Source organism: Zalophus californianus, chromosome 3 (genome assembly GCF_009762305.2).
Source record: "Zalophus californianus isolate mZalCal1 chromosome 3, mZalCal1.pri.v2, whole genome shotgun sequence".
Taxonomy (NCBI): Eukaryota; Metazoa; Chordata; class Mammalia; order Carnivora; family Otariidae; genus Zalophus; species Zalophus californianus.
The window spans coordinates 142,060,702-142,074,518 of record NC_045597.1 but is presented as its reverse complement, the minus strand read 5'-3'; the positions used below and the strand labels follow the sequence as shown (position 1 = coordinate 142,074,518).

The 13,817-nt window shown below is 39.6% G+C and overlaps 1 protein-coding gene across 13 annotated transcripts in view; it reads left to right on the top strand.

The window, feature by feature from the left end:
• ZNF385B (zinc finger protein 385B) overlaps positions 1-13,108 on the top strand; it is a 399,531-nt gene extending 386,423 nt beyond the window's left edge. For 8 of the 13 annotated variants that reach the window (XM_027591068.2, XM_027591067.2, XM_027591072.2 and 5 more), the window contains 4 exons: positions 7,597-7,842; positions 8,704-8,882; positions 10,052-10,153; positions 11,608-13,108. In XM_027591068.2, the coding sequence (XP_027446869.1) occupies positions 7,597-7,842; positions 8,704-8,882; positions 10,052-10,153; positions 11,608-11,826 (746 nt within the window). In that variant the 3' untranslated portion in view covers positions 11,827-13,108. The remainder of the gene's footprint in view (positions 1-7,596; positions 7,843-8,703; positions 8,883-10,051; positions 10,154-11,607) is intronic. The other 5 variants (XM_027591075.1, XM_027591065.1, XM_027591064.1 and 2 more) reach the window with 2 other exon arrangements.
• The last annotated feature ends 709 nt before the right edge of the window (positions 13,109-13,817 follow it).

Below are 13,817 nucleotides of genomic sequence, written 5' to 3'. Positions count from 1 at the left end.
GAAACCAATATTGCACTGTATGTTAACTAAGTAAAATTTAAATTTGAAAAAAAAAAACTCTTTTAAATAGTGCATTCAAATTATTACCAAATTTTCCAAGATCTTTTTGCACATGCCTTTCAGGAAAACATCTAATAAATAAAAGGGGGTAACTGACTGTTGTATCTGATCATTATCTGCAATGTTGGTCTTTTCTTCCTGCTCCTTTAGACGGGGGCAGACCTGTTAATACTAGAAATGAATGCCCCTTTCTTTGTGCATCCACCAATATAGTGATGCTCTATACATCTGTACATCTCTTATTACATTTTGTTTTGCAAAGAACGCCAAGGTACCAAATTGGCTTATTCATCTTGCAGCTTGCGTGCTGCTGCCTTTCCCCCCGCCCAAGTCCATTAACTGTCTGAATGCAATTCCACTTTAAACTTTAAAATATCTGTCATCAGTTGGTGGTTTCCGTCACTTTTACTGTGTCAAGTGTGTAGCTAAGGAAGGGACAAATGAAGCAAAGGGTTAGGAAGTCTTCCACAGCACACCAATCAACAAGCATACAGGTTTGCAGTGTTCTAGGGGGTTGGGTTTTTTTGTTTTTGGGGGTTTTTTTTTGGTCTGATACAGAACCCCATGGGCTTTTTAGCTTCACTTCTCACAAGACTGCACAACTAGTAAGGAAGTATGTACTGTGACTGACACCCATTAATTTCTCATTATTTAGAAAGTGGGAAGATAAAACAGAGGAGAATGTTTTCAGAATTCCTTATCAAAGTGAGCTAACTTGATTTAATGAGTGGTAAGCAGTAATGAGGCATTGCTTTGTTTTTTGGAATACAAATGAGATGCCGGACAAGGTACTCGTGAATACAGGAAAGAATATGACCAGCGGTCCTTTCCCTGCATGCCTCTGTTGCTAATTCTTTTTAGCGAAATATTAAATATAAAAAGGAAAATTTAATTGTACAAAGAAGTGACAAGCAGTATATTTCAGTGACCTCAGAAAGCACAAAGAACAATTCTGTTAAAGTTGTGGCCTTGGTTTCCTGAGCACTTTTCTCAAGTTAAAAAACAGCAACAGCAAAAGATTTGACCAAGCACTTCACAAAAGAAGGTATATAATTGGCCAATAAAAATAGGCAAAGGTGTTCAATACCATTAGTCAGTAGGGAAATACAAATGAAAACCTCAGTGAGACACCACCGCAGCTCCACCTGAATGGCTAAACCCAAGAGGACTGATAGTACTGATACCATGTGTTGGGGAGGGGGTACAACAGCTGGAATTCTCACACACTGCTGGTAGGAATATAAATCACAAGGATTTTGGAAAACTGTCTTTAGAATCTACTAAAGGTCGATAGAGATAGATGATAGATAGATAGATCTATATATGTAATGGCCCAGCAATTCCACTCCCATGCATATACATTGACCATAAATGAGTATTTATGTCTACCAAAAATACATATAAGAATGTTTATAGTAGCATTATTCAAAATAGCCCAAAACTGAAAATATTCCAAATGTTTATCAATAGTAAATAAGTGGTGGCATAGTCATACAATGGAATACTCTTCAGCTCTTAGAAACGAAGTTCTATGTACAGCAACATGGATGAATCTTATAGACATAATGTTGAGTGAAAGAAGCCATACACAAAAGAATACATGTTGTGTGATTACACTTCTATGGAGTTCAAAAATAGGCAAAACTGATCTAAGTTGATAGAGATGAGGAAGGTGGTTACCTTGGAGGGAGAGGGAGTATCAACTGATTGGAGGTTCAGGGGAGCCCTCTAGGATGGTGGAAACATCTATAGTCTTTTATCTTATGTATCAGTATCTTGCATCTTGTATTTCCTACATGTCTTATATCTTCTGTTTCAACAAATGCATGCATATGTATAAATTCATTAAACTTTATGTACTTTCTCATTCCTCAGAGACATCAGATATCAGAAAGTCTGGTCTTATGGAAACTTTAGGCTCTTATCCAACTGAACACTGCCTTCTTCCTGGCTTAGTTTGGACCACGAGACGGCGCATAGTCTGCTCTTCCCTTCTTCCCTATCCTATAATCTCTAGTGCTTGCCCTTTCCAATTGTTAGGGATGGGGGGGAAATTAGAGAAGAAAGGGCAAATGTTTTTGTACTTAATGACAGTCATTGATGCCCTCTGTGTGGCAGGTGTCCAGATGCTGTCTCTCTCTGGAGGACCATGTGTAAAGTCTTCATGTGGTTCTTCCAATCCTTCCACAGCTCCCCCCACCAGAGAAGTCCACTCCTCAGCCTCTTGCTGCCAGGGTCCTGGTGATCAGCCTTCTCTTCAGTTACCAGTAACAGGGCTCAAGCCTGACCGCCTTTCAAGATGTCCTATTGACCCAAAGAAAACTTGTTCAACCTTGACATGCCAAACTGAGATTACAGGTCCTTCAACTTCTGACCTGTCTTAGTCCAGCTCATCTATCCCCAGCTTTCCTTTCCCCTACTTCACCTGGTATGAGGGGCAGATGACTAAGATCAGAAGTTGTCAGACTGGGAAATGAAATGCCAGTGTCCCTTCTTACATGCACTTCTGGTTTTACTACTTTGGCTAGATTCAGAAGCATCCAACCAGGACAGAAGCTCATGATGCCAGTGAGTCCTCTGATCCTTAGATAGGCTAGAGAAGTGCATGAAAAGATGTTGGTAGCAGGATAAGTTCTACTACCTCTTAGAAATGCTACACGTTTGTGTCAGGAGGGTTCCTTGGGAACTTACTCTAAGATGCTGAGATACTTGATGGCCAATTGCTTTCAGTTTGGGCTTGCATCCTTCATTCTGAGGCAACCAAACTCCCATTCTGTATCTATTTAACATGGTAAAAGTGCAAAACAGAAATAACCCAAATATCAAAGAAGATTAGTTGAATAAATTATAGTACCTCCATATAAGTAAATATCATGTTATAAATCATGATCCAACTCTACATTTACTGACATGGAAAGATATTCTTGATTTATTGCTAATTGAAAAATGTTAGTGGCCTCATGTTTCTGTCTATTCACATATATTATTGTGTAAATAGTATGAAGTAACAGTTATCATTATAATAATCTAGGTCAAGTGTTGACAGACTACTACCTGTGTGGGCTAAAGCTAGCCTTCTGCCTATTTTTGTAAATAACGTTTTATTAGATCACAACCATGCTGGTGGCTGCTTTCCTGCTATAATAGCAAAAGCTTAGTAGTTGCAACAGAAACAGTATGGCCTACAAAAGCTTAATGTATTTTTACCATCTGGTGCTTTACAGAAAAAGTTTATTTTAGGTGATGGAATAATGGGTGATTTTTAAAAGTTTTTTGTATGACTTTATTTTCTACATTGAACATAAGTTTATTATATAAAATATGTATCTGTTATTAAATCATTAAAACCTGGTTAGAAAAAACTTACATTAGTAACATTAAACTGGAGAGTAACCTTGTAAGTGGAGTCATAAAAATTGGATTTTAGGTTCCAAAGTTCTACTTCGAAACATAAGATCTACAATGTAGTTATAATATTATTTTGATTGTTTTTTTAAATTAAGACCTATATATGGATATGAGTCTTCTAGTTACCAACAGGATTAGTTTCTGGAAACTGCTTCCAGAACTCCTGGCATGTTCTTTTCATCTTCTGTGTTAGCTTATTTGTCCTCTGAAGCTGTGTTTTCAGTAATATAGCGCAAAGTTTGATGAACAGGTGGGTTAATCTGAGTAAAGTTTTGGAGTAAAAAATAACTGTGACGAATAAATATTGAAGACTGATTTCTTTCACATAGTTTATCAACTAGATATGAGAACAGTTCCAAAATGGGAGGTTTTCAAAATGCTTAGAACTTTGGGAAATAAGTAAATCAATGTGGAACCTTCCCCGACAGCTACTTTGAAGAATTAAATTCGCTTGGATGCGTAAATTACAGATATTTGTTACAAAGGACAATTCTGATGTAGCTAAGCAAATTTTGCTTCAAAGTCTTGTAGGATAAAACCTAAAAAAAGGCGTTTGAGTAATCAGAAAATAATGAAGACAGTCAGAAGACCTGCTAATTAACACTAGGTGAGGGACTACTTGAAAATGGAATTCACATTAACCAGAAGAAGTTCCAGATGACATGCATCTTTATTAAAAGAAACAGAAGTAAACAGTACATTCATTAAACTTTCAAATACACAAAATAAGGAGGCTTTAAAAAATGCCAACGAGAAAAGAAAAATAACAGAATGGATTTTGATAAAAATATAAAGCCATTAAAATGAGAAATAACAAAATTAAGCTTTGAAGCTTATGAATTTGTACATCCAGAAAGAATGCCAAAGTTTAAATATATTATTGCATTGATGATTTTCGGATCTGCTTTATTGACTAACTAGTATCAATCCAATGGCAGAATTTCCTAAATATGATGGGACCATTTACACATTTTCAGGGTCAAAATTTATCCCTGTATTCACAAAGCTTAAGACTCTGGCCTATCTAGAGGATAAAAAGTAAAACATGACTTATGTAAACATACCATATCTCTTAATATTTTTAAAGGAAAATGGCCTCCCTTAGTATCCATTTTACAAGTTTTAAGATATCCTCTACCTTCTGATTCAACTCACCATTATAATAATATCTCTCGTTACACCTGTTGCCATCATCTGTGCTGAGCTAGCAGGTATTAAGCAAGCAAACGCCAAGCTTTCTAACACCTAAGCATTTCCTCATGTTTCCACCTCTAACCATTCACTTCCTGTTCCTTCTCACCTCATCCTGTGCTTGTCTAAATCTGACCTTCAAAACCTGGCCAAAATATCACTTCCTTTATGAAGAATGTCTCTCTCTTCCTAACCAGAAGAAATCATTTCCTGCTCCATGTTCCCATGCCTCTTACCCGTTTCTGTCATAAATGAGAGATCTCTGAGTGACTATCTCATTTTCCCTGCTAAACTTATATTTTCTTAGTCTATACCTACTTTATTTACTATTCTCTTCAGTGTCTAGCACATTGTCAGCAATTAGCATCTTGTTAATATTCATTTGTTAATGAATAAATGACCTCTTTTGAAAAGGAGATATGGAAAGGAAATCTGTTTAATTTTTCTTAAAGAAATAGGAATAGAGAGAAAAAGATAATTCTGTCCATCTTCTCTGAATCAGATGATTGTTGAATAGGCTAGATATTTTCATTGAAGGCAAATATGCTTTAAAACTAAAGAAAGCAACAGCTTTATCACATCTCCAGTGACCACTGTATGCCTTTTATAATGTTAATGCCACATGAAGTCCACCCTTTGTGCAGGAAGATGAATACACTACCCAGTGAATAGTTAGAGAAAAACCTCATGCTCATTTATGCCACCTACTAATCTGTGGGACATTATTCAATTTTGATGAGCCTGAGTTTTCTCATCTTTGAGATGGGAATAATTATTTTCAGCCTTAACCTATTTCACAAGTTTGTTGTGACAGATAATAAGATAATGTAAGTGATGGCACTTTGTAAATTGTAACATTCTATATAAATAAGAGTATATGAGGGAGATCAATATAAGGGACAATAAAATAAATACGAATAAGAGAGAGAATGAGTAAATGACTAAAACAGGTCAGATTCTTTAGGTGAAATTTGTATGAAATATCTTATGAAATGCTTGAAGTAAAGATTTTGCTCTGCAACAACTTGAGTTCCATCACAAGAAACTGAGTAATTCTGTAGGTGCAAATGTTAAGATTACTGAATGATTTCACTGCTTTGTGAGTTCTATAATATTGTAAAATCACTCTGAGGGATCCTTATAGATGAGATACTTCCAAGCCTGAAATAATCTTCAATCTAATTTACTTACTGTTACCATTTAAGAAGATTGATTTTATTTCCTTCTCTCATACTATGGAAGTCAGTTTAGTAAGAGTCTAAGACCTTTTCCATCATACTTCATGGCATCCTGAAGTTTTAATAAACTTGCTGAAAAGGAATATAAATTGTGAAACCCACGGATAAGAAAAGAATCTGAGCATTTATTTATTCCAAACACCATCCAGATCTGGAATTCATCTATAGAATCTCTGCTAGTCTTGACCTGGATGGATCCAATGCAGGAAAAGGGATGGAAATCAACTGTTGATCCCAAAATCAAACAGGTAGAAATATGATCTCCCATTATTTTTGATGCATATGAAACCTTTGGCTTCACCCCATCTGCAGAACAGACACACACTATCATGTCAGTTCCTCCAGTCACTCCTTCCCTTTTGGTCATCCAGGCCCATGGTACACAGTTCCAAATTAGCTAGGACAATTAACAAATAAGTTTTCAATTTTAATTTCCTTCCCCTCTTAATAAGACTTTATCAGCACATCAATAGACATTTTCTGAGAGCACCAGCTCTACTCAGCTTAAATGTGTGATGGATTAGGCTGTTGCCTAAGAAGTTCCAGTTTCTTTCCCAAAGGAGCCACTGAACAGAACCTGTCTTGAATAGCAAATGGACCCTGAAGAGTGAAATTCTGTTAAAGTCACTCTGAGCCTCCTTATAGCTTGCAGCATGGGCCTTGAGAATTAGAACATTTAGTAGCTACATGATCAAAATGCCAAGATGTCTATACATGATTTGGCTAATCCTCATATTGTGCTTATGGTTAATGTCATTACTTAAAACTTAAGATTTTAGGGCACCTGGCTGGCTCAACCGGTAGAACATGTGACTCTTGAGCTCAGGGTCGTGAGTTTGAGCCCCATGTTGGGGGTAGAGCTTACTTGGAAAAAAAAAAACTTACAATTTAGACTAGTAGTCATAAGTATAATGAATGAAATCTTTGCATCTTGTATTTTTATTTATTTATTTATTTTATTTATTTGACAGAGAGAGACACAGCAAGAGCAGGCACACAAGCAGGGGGAGTGGGAGAGGGAGAAGCAGGCACCCTGCCGAGCAGGGAGCCCAATGTGGGACTCCATCCCAGGACCCTGGGATCATGACCTGAGCCGAAGGCAGATGCTTAACGACTGAGCCACCCAGGCACCCACATCTTGTATTTTAGATAAATTGCTTTGCCATTCAAAGAGCAGCAAAATCTTAACTGACCATAACCCAAATTAACCATGCTTCTTCCCTCACCTCTACCCCAGTACCTCAAAGTTAAAATGCTAACTTGGTATAAAAATTGAATTTTAATTTCATGTCCATGTCATAATGAAAGCATGAATAGTCAAATGAAACCACCATTGACGAATGACTTATTTCACATTACCATCATATCATGTACTCGTATTGGAAAGAAGTTGGTTTTCCTATACATGAAAAACTTCCCTGGAACATAATTTACAACTCAAAGATCTCAGAAAGTTACCTGCCACCAGTGGGAGAAAAAAAGTCATTTTTCATAAGTCATCATAATCTAGGGGTGAACTGATATTGGAAACTGATGGCATGGAGTTCTTTTTCAATCAAGTTCAATGAACTAAAATCTGTGCTGGAGATTAAAACTATATACGGAAATCCATTTTCTATGTGTAATTCCTCTATGTCAATTTTCCATGTGTTGATACGGTACATGAAGCTTGAATATGATCTCTCTGCGTCTCTCTTAGAAGATAAAGGGAAGCTAAAAGTCAACAGTTGCAGTCAGCCATCAGGCTCCGAAGGGGGCTCCTATCTCCTCAAATCTGGCACAGCACCCTTGCCACCTGGGGCAGCTGCTTCTCCCTCGAAGAGCACAAACGGAGCTCCTGGTACTGTTTCTGAATCAGAAGAAGAAAAAGCCAAAAAATTACTGTATTGTTCACTATGCAAAGTGGCTGTGAACTCCCTGTCACAGCTAGAGGCACACAACACAGGTTAGCAGCTATCATTTGAATTTAAATCGTGTTTATAACAAAACCCAACTTTTCCCAGCAGAATACCGTATCCTTTGTTGTTCAGACGTTAGGTTTGTTCCGTGTCTTCTCTGCTTTTTTGACTCAAAGCAATGATTTTAAGAAAAGTAGGGTATAATAATTTTGGAAACAGCAAGGCAAAAGTTTAAAGCAAATTGGAGATAAAACTTACTCTGTTCTTTATTTTCTCAAAAGCACTAATATTTCCCAAAACTCATTACGATGAAGTGACAGAGATGAAGACAAATATCTATGCACAATGTTCACTGCAACACACTTAGAAAAAAAGAGAAACAATTTAGAAGTCCCTCAGTAGGGAAACGTCGAATGCATTAGAGTAACCCAACATGAGAGAATATAGTACTCAGTCATTAAAATGTAACTATTAAAAAAAAGTATATGATTTGCTGTGTGAAATTTTCAGGATATTTAACTAGTAATGATCACAGTTTTGAAAATATGTATTTTTTAGCATATAAACAAAACAAAACCTGAAAAAGAAAACTAAAATGATAACAGCGATTATCTCTGAGTGGTGAAAATATAGGGTAATCTTTCTTACGCTTCTCTATATTTTCCATATTTTCTCCATAATATACTCATGTTTTCCCATTTTTTACCACAAAAATGTGTTGAATAATCAACGTCATTGTTTCTAATAAAGTGTTTATAATCAGCATTAAAATGATTATTTTTTTAAAAAGCAATGAGAAATTCAGCCTGAAGATAAACTTCTCAAAGATAAGAAAACAGAGAGCTATTCATATATCTATTCACTTCTTAAATAGCTACTTACTTAATGTATGTCTCTTTCTGTCTTAGGATCTAAACACAAGACCATGGTTGAAGCTCGTAATGGGGCTGGTCCAATTAAGTCCTATCCTAGACCTGGATCAAGGTTAAAGATGCAGAATGGCAGTAAGGGCTCAGGACTACAGAACAAGACATTTCATTGTGAAATCTGTGATGTTCATGTTAATTCAGAAATTCAGCTCAAGCAGGTAATGTATCCTGAATTAGTATTCACTGTTGTTGGGTCACCACTGAGGAAGTTTTGGATTATAGGTGAGGTTCTGTGGGGTGAGGTCTGGAGCGGATGACCAAGAAAGAATTCTTGAGATGTCTTTGTTGCAAAATGGTGGTTTATTAAAGCCCAGGTACAGGACCCGTGGGCAGAATGAGCTGCTGCACCGGGCTGTGAGGCGTGGCTGATTATATACTCAGGAGTTGGGGAGGTGAGGACAAAGGGGGTGTCCAGAAGGATTGTCATATGCTAAAGAAGGCTCTCAGGATACTGGAGGCCTGGTTATTGATTGTCAAGCCAAGGCTGTTTTTTCCTCTAATGAGGCACTAACAGGAAGACCGTTGGGAGTTTCCTGGAGGAATGTTACATTCCTCCTATCACACGTCCTTGTCAATGGGCTTCAGGTTCAAAAAGAAATTCAGTTTTATTTACACTTCCATCTGCCTCGGCCTCCCTTTATTTTATGGAGGGGAGGGTGATGTTAGGGCTTCCGGAAACCGAGTTCTGGGTCTCTGGAAGTTAGGCTATTGATAAGAAAGCTCCTTCCTTGTAAATCACTAGGACATTTGTAAACTGAGGGAAACTCCTGTCCTGCAGGACCGTGATCTCGATCAGTTAACCACCTGTTTTTCCTTTAGGGCAGCCAGGAGTGCCTGAGGAATGTCACATATATCACATTGGGCGGGGAGGGTGTAGGGTGTCAGCTTCTGCTTCGTCCTCAGCTAGCCTTCTGCTCCCTCATCAACCACTGGCTTGTGTATCTAATCTATATGATGGTTCTGGGCTAGGCGAGCACAGCGTTCAACCTGCAGCTTGTAGTCAGTCGAGCAGGAACTTCTGGGAGACAAGATGTTCAGCCCGTCTTTCAAAGACCAAAATCTGGTTAGGGAGACAGACTCATCAGTCACGATGGTAACAACAGGCAAAGCTGGGTAAGTACTACAGAGAAAGGAAAGGAAGAGAGGCATCAGAACTGAGTGGGGAGCAAGTCTGAATTTTGAGAGCGCGGTGATCTAATCCTCACCACCTTGTAACTGTGGACCCAGAACTGGGAATGGAGCAACCCGCTACCTCTATCTAGGAAATACATTTTACATGGAGTAAAGCTCACATTTAGATTCAGCTAATGCATCAAACTTTTTTCAGCACATTTCTAGCCGAAGGCATAAGGATCGAGTTGCAGGGAAACCACTGAAGCCGAAATACAGCCCTTACAATAAACTCCAGCGGAGCCCAAGCATTTTAGCAGTAAGTTCGCCTCACCTGCTCACTTGTTTCGTGGGTCTACCTTCCTGGCTTGGGCAGGGACTGTGGGTTAGGAGGGCCTAGGGACTAACTGGTCCTGAAAGGTTTTGAATTTCAATAGCCCTCATAGACAGAAGTTTAGAAGGAACTGCTTAGTCTCTGCTGTAGGACACCCTGAAGGAAGCTGCTTTAGAGAAGAGAAACTGAACCTCTTTAAGAGCTAATACCTTACTCTTTACCAGGACATTTTCCAAAGACTATCTTCTTTAGCATATAAAGAAAAACAAAGGCTCAGGAACAAAGCCAAGTAATCCTGAGGAATCCTGGAATGTGTTGAACCTGGAAGAGGGCTTGCTTTCCTAAAACAAAACTCCATCCATTTGATACCCTCCTCCTTTCTAAAGAGCTCTCCTCCCTCTCCACTCCCCCGCCCCGCGAAAGTAAAGTGGGTGTTTGTATTACTCTCTCTTTCCCTGTTTAGCAGGCATGTTGGTATTCAGCCTGTCCTACCTGCTCTCAATATGTGCTGTTTTCAGTTTCTTTGCAAAAATACCCAGGGGCGCCAGCAATAGATGTCATATAAATACCCAGATGGATGGATTTCATAATCTCCCTGGGACTTAGCCCAGTGTGGCATTCCATTTGAGGTTGAAGCGGGATTGGCCAGCTGGAGGCAATGCTCCCAACTTCTGCAAAGCCTCCATCTGATGCTGCAAGCAGGTGTTACCTGCATTAAGTAAATCCAGTGTGCAAAGCTTCTCCTGATTGCAAAAGAGAAATTAAGGATTGATTTCTTACTTTACAAGAAGATTCCACCTTGGGATTCCTTTAAAAAGAGAACGTTTCTAGCACACTTACAATCCTTCCCAACAACAGAAATTTGAGTTAGCTGCAGTTTTTCAGGGAATACTCCTAAGGTGGCCAGAGACAGAGGTGCACACTGACTTTGTTTTCATGACGCTTAACAGGTCCCTAACGTCCTGAACCCCAGTTACTTCACCCAGTGCAGCTCTTCAGAGACAAGTGTAGGCTCAGGCATACTCCCCCCCCCCACCCCCAAAACCTCAACGCTGCACTGTGGTTTACGAGTAGTCAGAATTTTAAATTGAGCTCCATTATCTAAGCAGGAAACTTTCTGGGTATGTTTGTTTTTTCTTTGTGAGAAGAAGCGACACAAAATAGCTTTACTATCTATTCAGAGAGGCTCCCCCCCCCGCCCCCGCTTCCTAGTGCCCATAGGCAAGGGCCACCAGAAAAAGAGTGGAAATGGAAACAAATCAAAGCAAAGGTATATGCCAAGAGCCTCTGAAAACCACCCCTGTGAAAATAATTTCCTGACTTTTGAGAGTCACGGTCTTGAAAAGCTGACTTCTTAACGTCTGTGTTGCGAAAAGATGTCCGCGGTGCTTATTGAAAACCATCTCCCCACCCCGTTCCCGGTTCTCTCCCTCCGTTAGGCAAAACTTGCATTCCAGAAAGACATGATGAAGCCTTTGGCCCCGGCCTTCCTGTCGTCGCCCCTGGCGGCGGCGGCCGCGGTGTCGTCGGCACTGTCGCTGCCGCCCCGACCGTCGGCGTCGCTCTTCCAGGCGCCCGCCATCCCCCCCGCGCTGCTGCGGCCGGGCCACGGGCCCATCCGCGCCACGCCCGCCTCCATCCTCTTCGCGCCCTACTGACGGCCGGCGCCCCGGGCCGCTGCAGGGGGAGGGCCCGAGGGGTGCGGCGGCGGCGGGAGCGTTTGGCGTTGCGGCCCCAACTCCGCCTCCCCCAGCCACCACCCCAGCCCCGACTCCAAAGACTTAAGAAATCACTAGGCTCAAGAGTGCTTTTAGGGACCGCTCCCACCGTTAGGGATCTGAGCAGCCCAGGCTTTATGCCCCTGTTCCCTACTCCCACCCTGTCCCTCTCCCCGCTCCCCCGCCACTCGATCTGTGTATCTGAGATAATTGGTTTCTTGCAAATGCATCGGTGAGAAAACAAAACAAAACAATGTATCTATATACCATTCTCTGACTCTTTTTCCATGGGTGTGATCTGGCTTAGAAAACGATAAGGAATATTTTCCTGACAGACTTGAAAACTAGGGTCTTCCTCACACGTCTGTAAATAACTCTGGAATCCAACTGGGCACATTCTAGTGTGGAACAAAAATAGATGAACACAAGTGCTTACTTGTGGATACCATCTTACCAACGGATCACAATGTTTTCTTTTCTGGTGTACTCTTGTCGACAGGGATTGTGTACTGTTTTAGACCCAAGTACTGTTGTATCCTGTGTAGTACTAGTTCTGTATCTCTTGTCTGAATTCAACATTTTTAGTTGCTGTGTAAATGTTAGGAAGCAAAGTAGCTTTGAATTTTCTCTTTAAGAGAACAAAAGATAATGTATTTTCTTTGTTTCACGTTTTATTTGGTAATATTTAAAAGAACTAGAAAGCCATATAACATAGCTATAATTACTACCTGTTTGCTATTTTTGTTTAACTTATTTTGTAGCTTCCTCACTTTAGTTTGAGTTGCTAAGCAAATGTATACAACCAGAAAAAAAGAGCTTCCTAAGTTGCACATTTTTGCACCTCTTGTGCATTCTGCAAGGAGACAATGAATCCATGTATTTCTACGTAATTATCTTTTTCATTTTTAACCTGTTTCATTTGTAATGATGCTACATAATTTTGTGGCTCCCTAATGCAATAATGTACAGAAGATAAAAAATTTATAATTGAACAATTTGTCTTTCTGTTCACCGAATATGTTGCAGGTCATGCTCCCATGCCCCCCTTTCTAAACTGGTATCAACAAGACTGGAATGTTTGTGGTATCAGGGGCAAGAGGTATCATAAAACAACAAAACAGAGTGAACTCTTTTAGAGCATCTATATCTGCAATCTGTAAATGGTAAAATGTCTGTGTATTTTTTTAAATGTACCTTTTCAATAAAAGTACAAAAAGTAAAAGCCTGTTTGTGTTTTCAAAGTTATTTTCTCCTGAGACGCCTTCAATTTGAAATCATCTGATGAACGATTTTCAGTAGGTGCAAGGATTGCTCCTTACATATTTAGCATTTTCAGGTCTTATTTGAAGCATTTTTATTTGTCACGTTTATTCATTACTGTTCACAGCATCTGCGTGAGGCAAGACTTTCCTGCTCTTTTCCCTCTGAATCCCTAAGAAGTCGGGACAAGTTGTGAGTGTAGCCCTAAATCACAGTAGTAGCCTGATAAAAAATTTGTGACTCTGATTTTTTTTTTAACTTTCTCTAAGTCTTCTAAATCCCTAGCCCATCTTTCATTTGTGTCCAAGGCATTTATGATCGCCTTCTATTCCACTCCTCTGATCAGCCCACCCTTTTTTTCTTCCTACTTCATTCTCTTTTTAAGTGTAAAGATCAATACATCACTATTTGTTCTGGATACCTGCTTAACGAACTAATTCAAAACTTAGTGGCTTAAAATAACAACCATCTTATATCATGATTTCAGAGGTCAAGAATTCCAACCAGGCTCGGTTGGGCTGTTCTTCTGTTCGAGGAGGCATCAATATGAAGTCCCTTGGTAATACTTGGGGGAGGGGCGGTGTCTGGAGGCCCAAGATGGCTTCACTCACAGGTGTGCCTGGTGGTGGCTGGAAGGCTGAACTCCATTGGAACAGTTACCGAAAGACCTA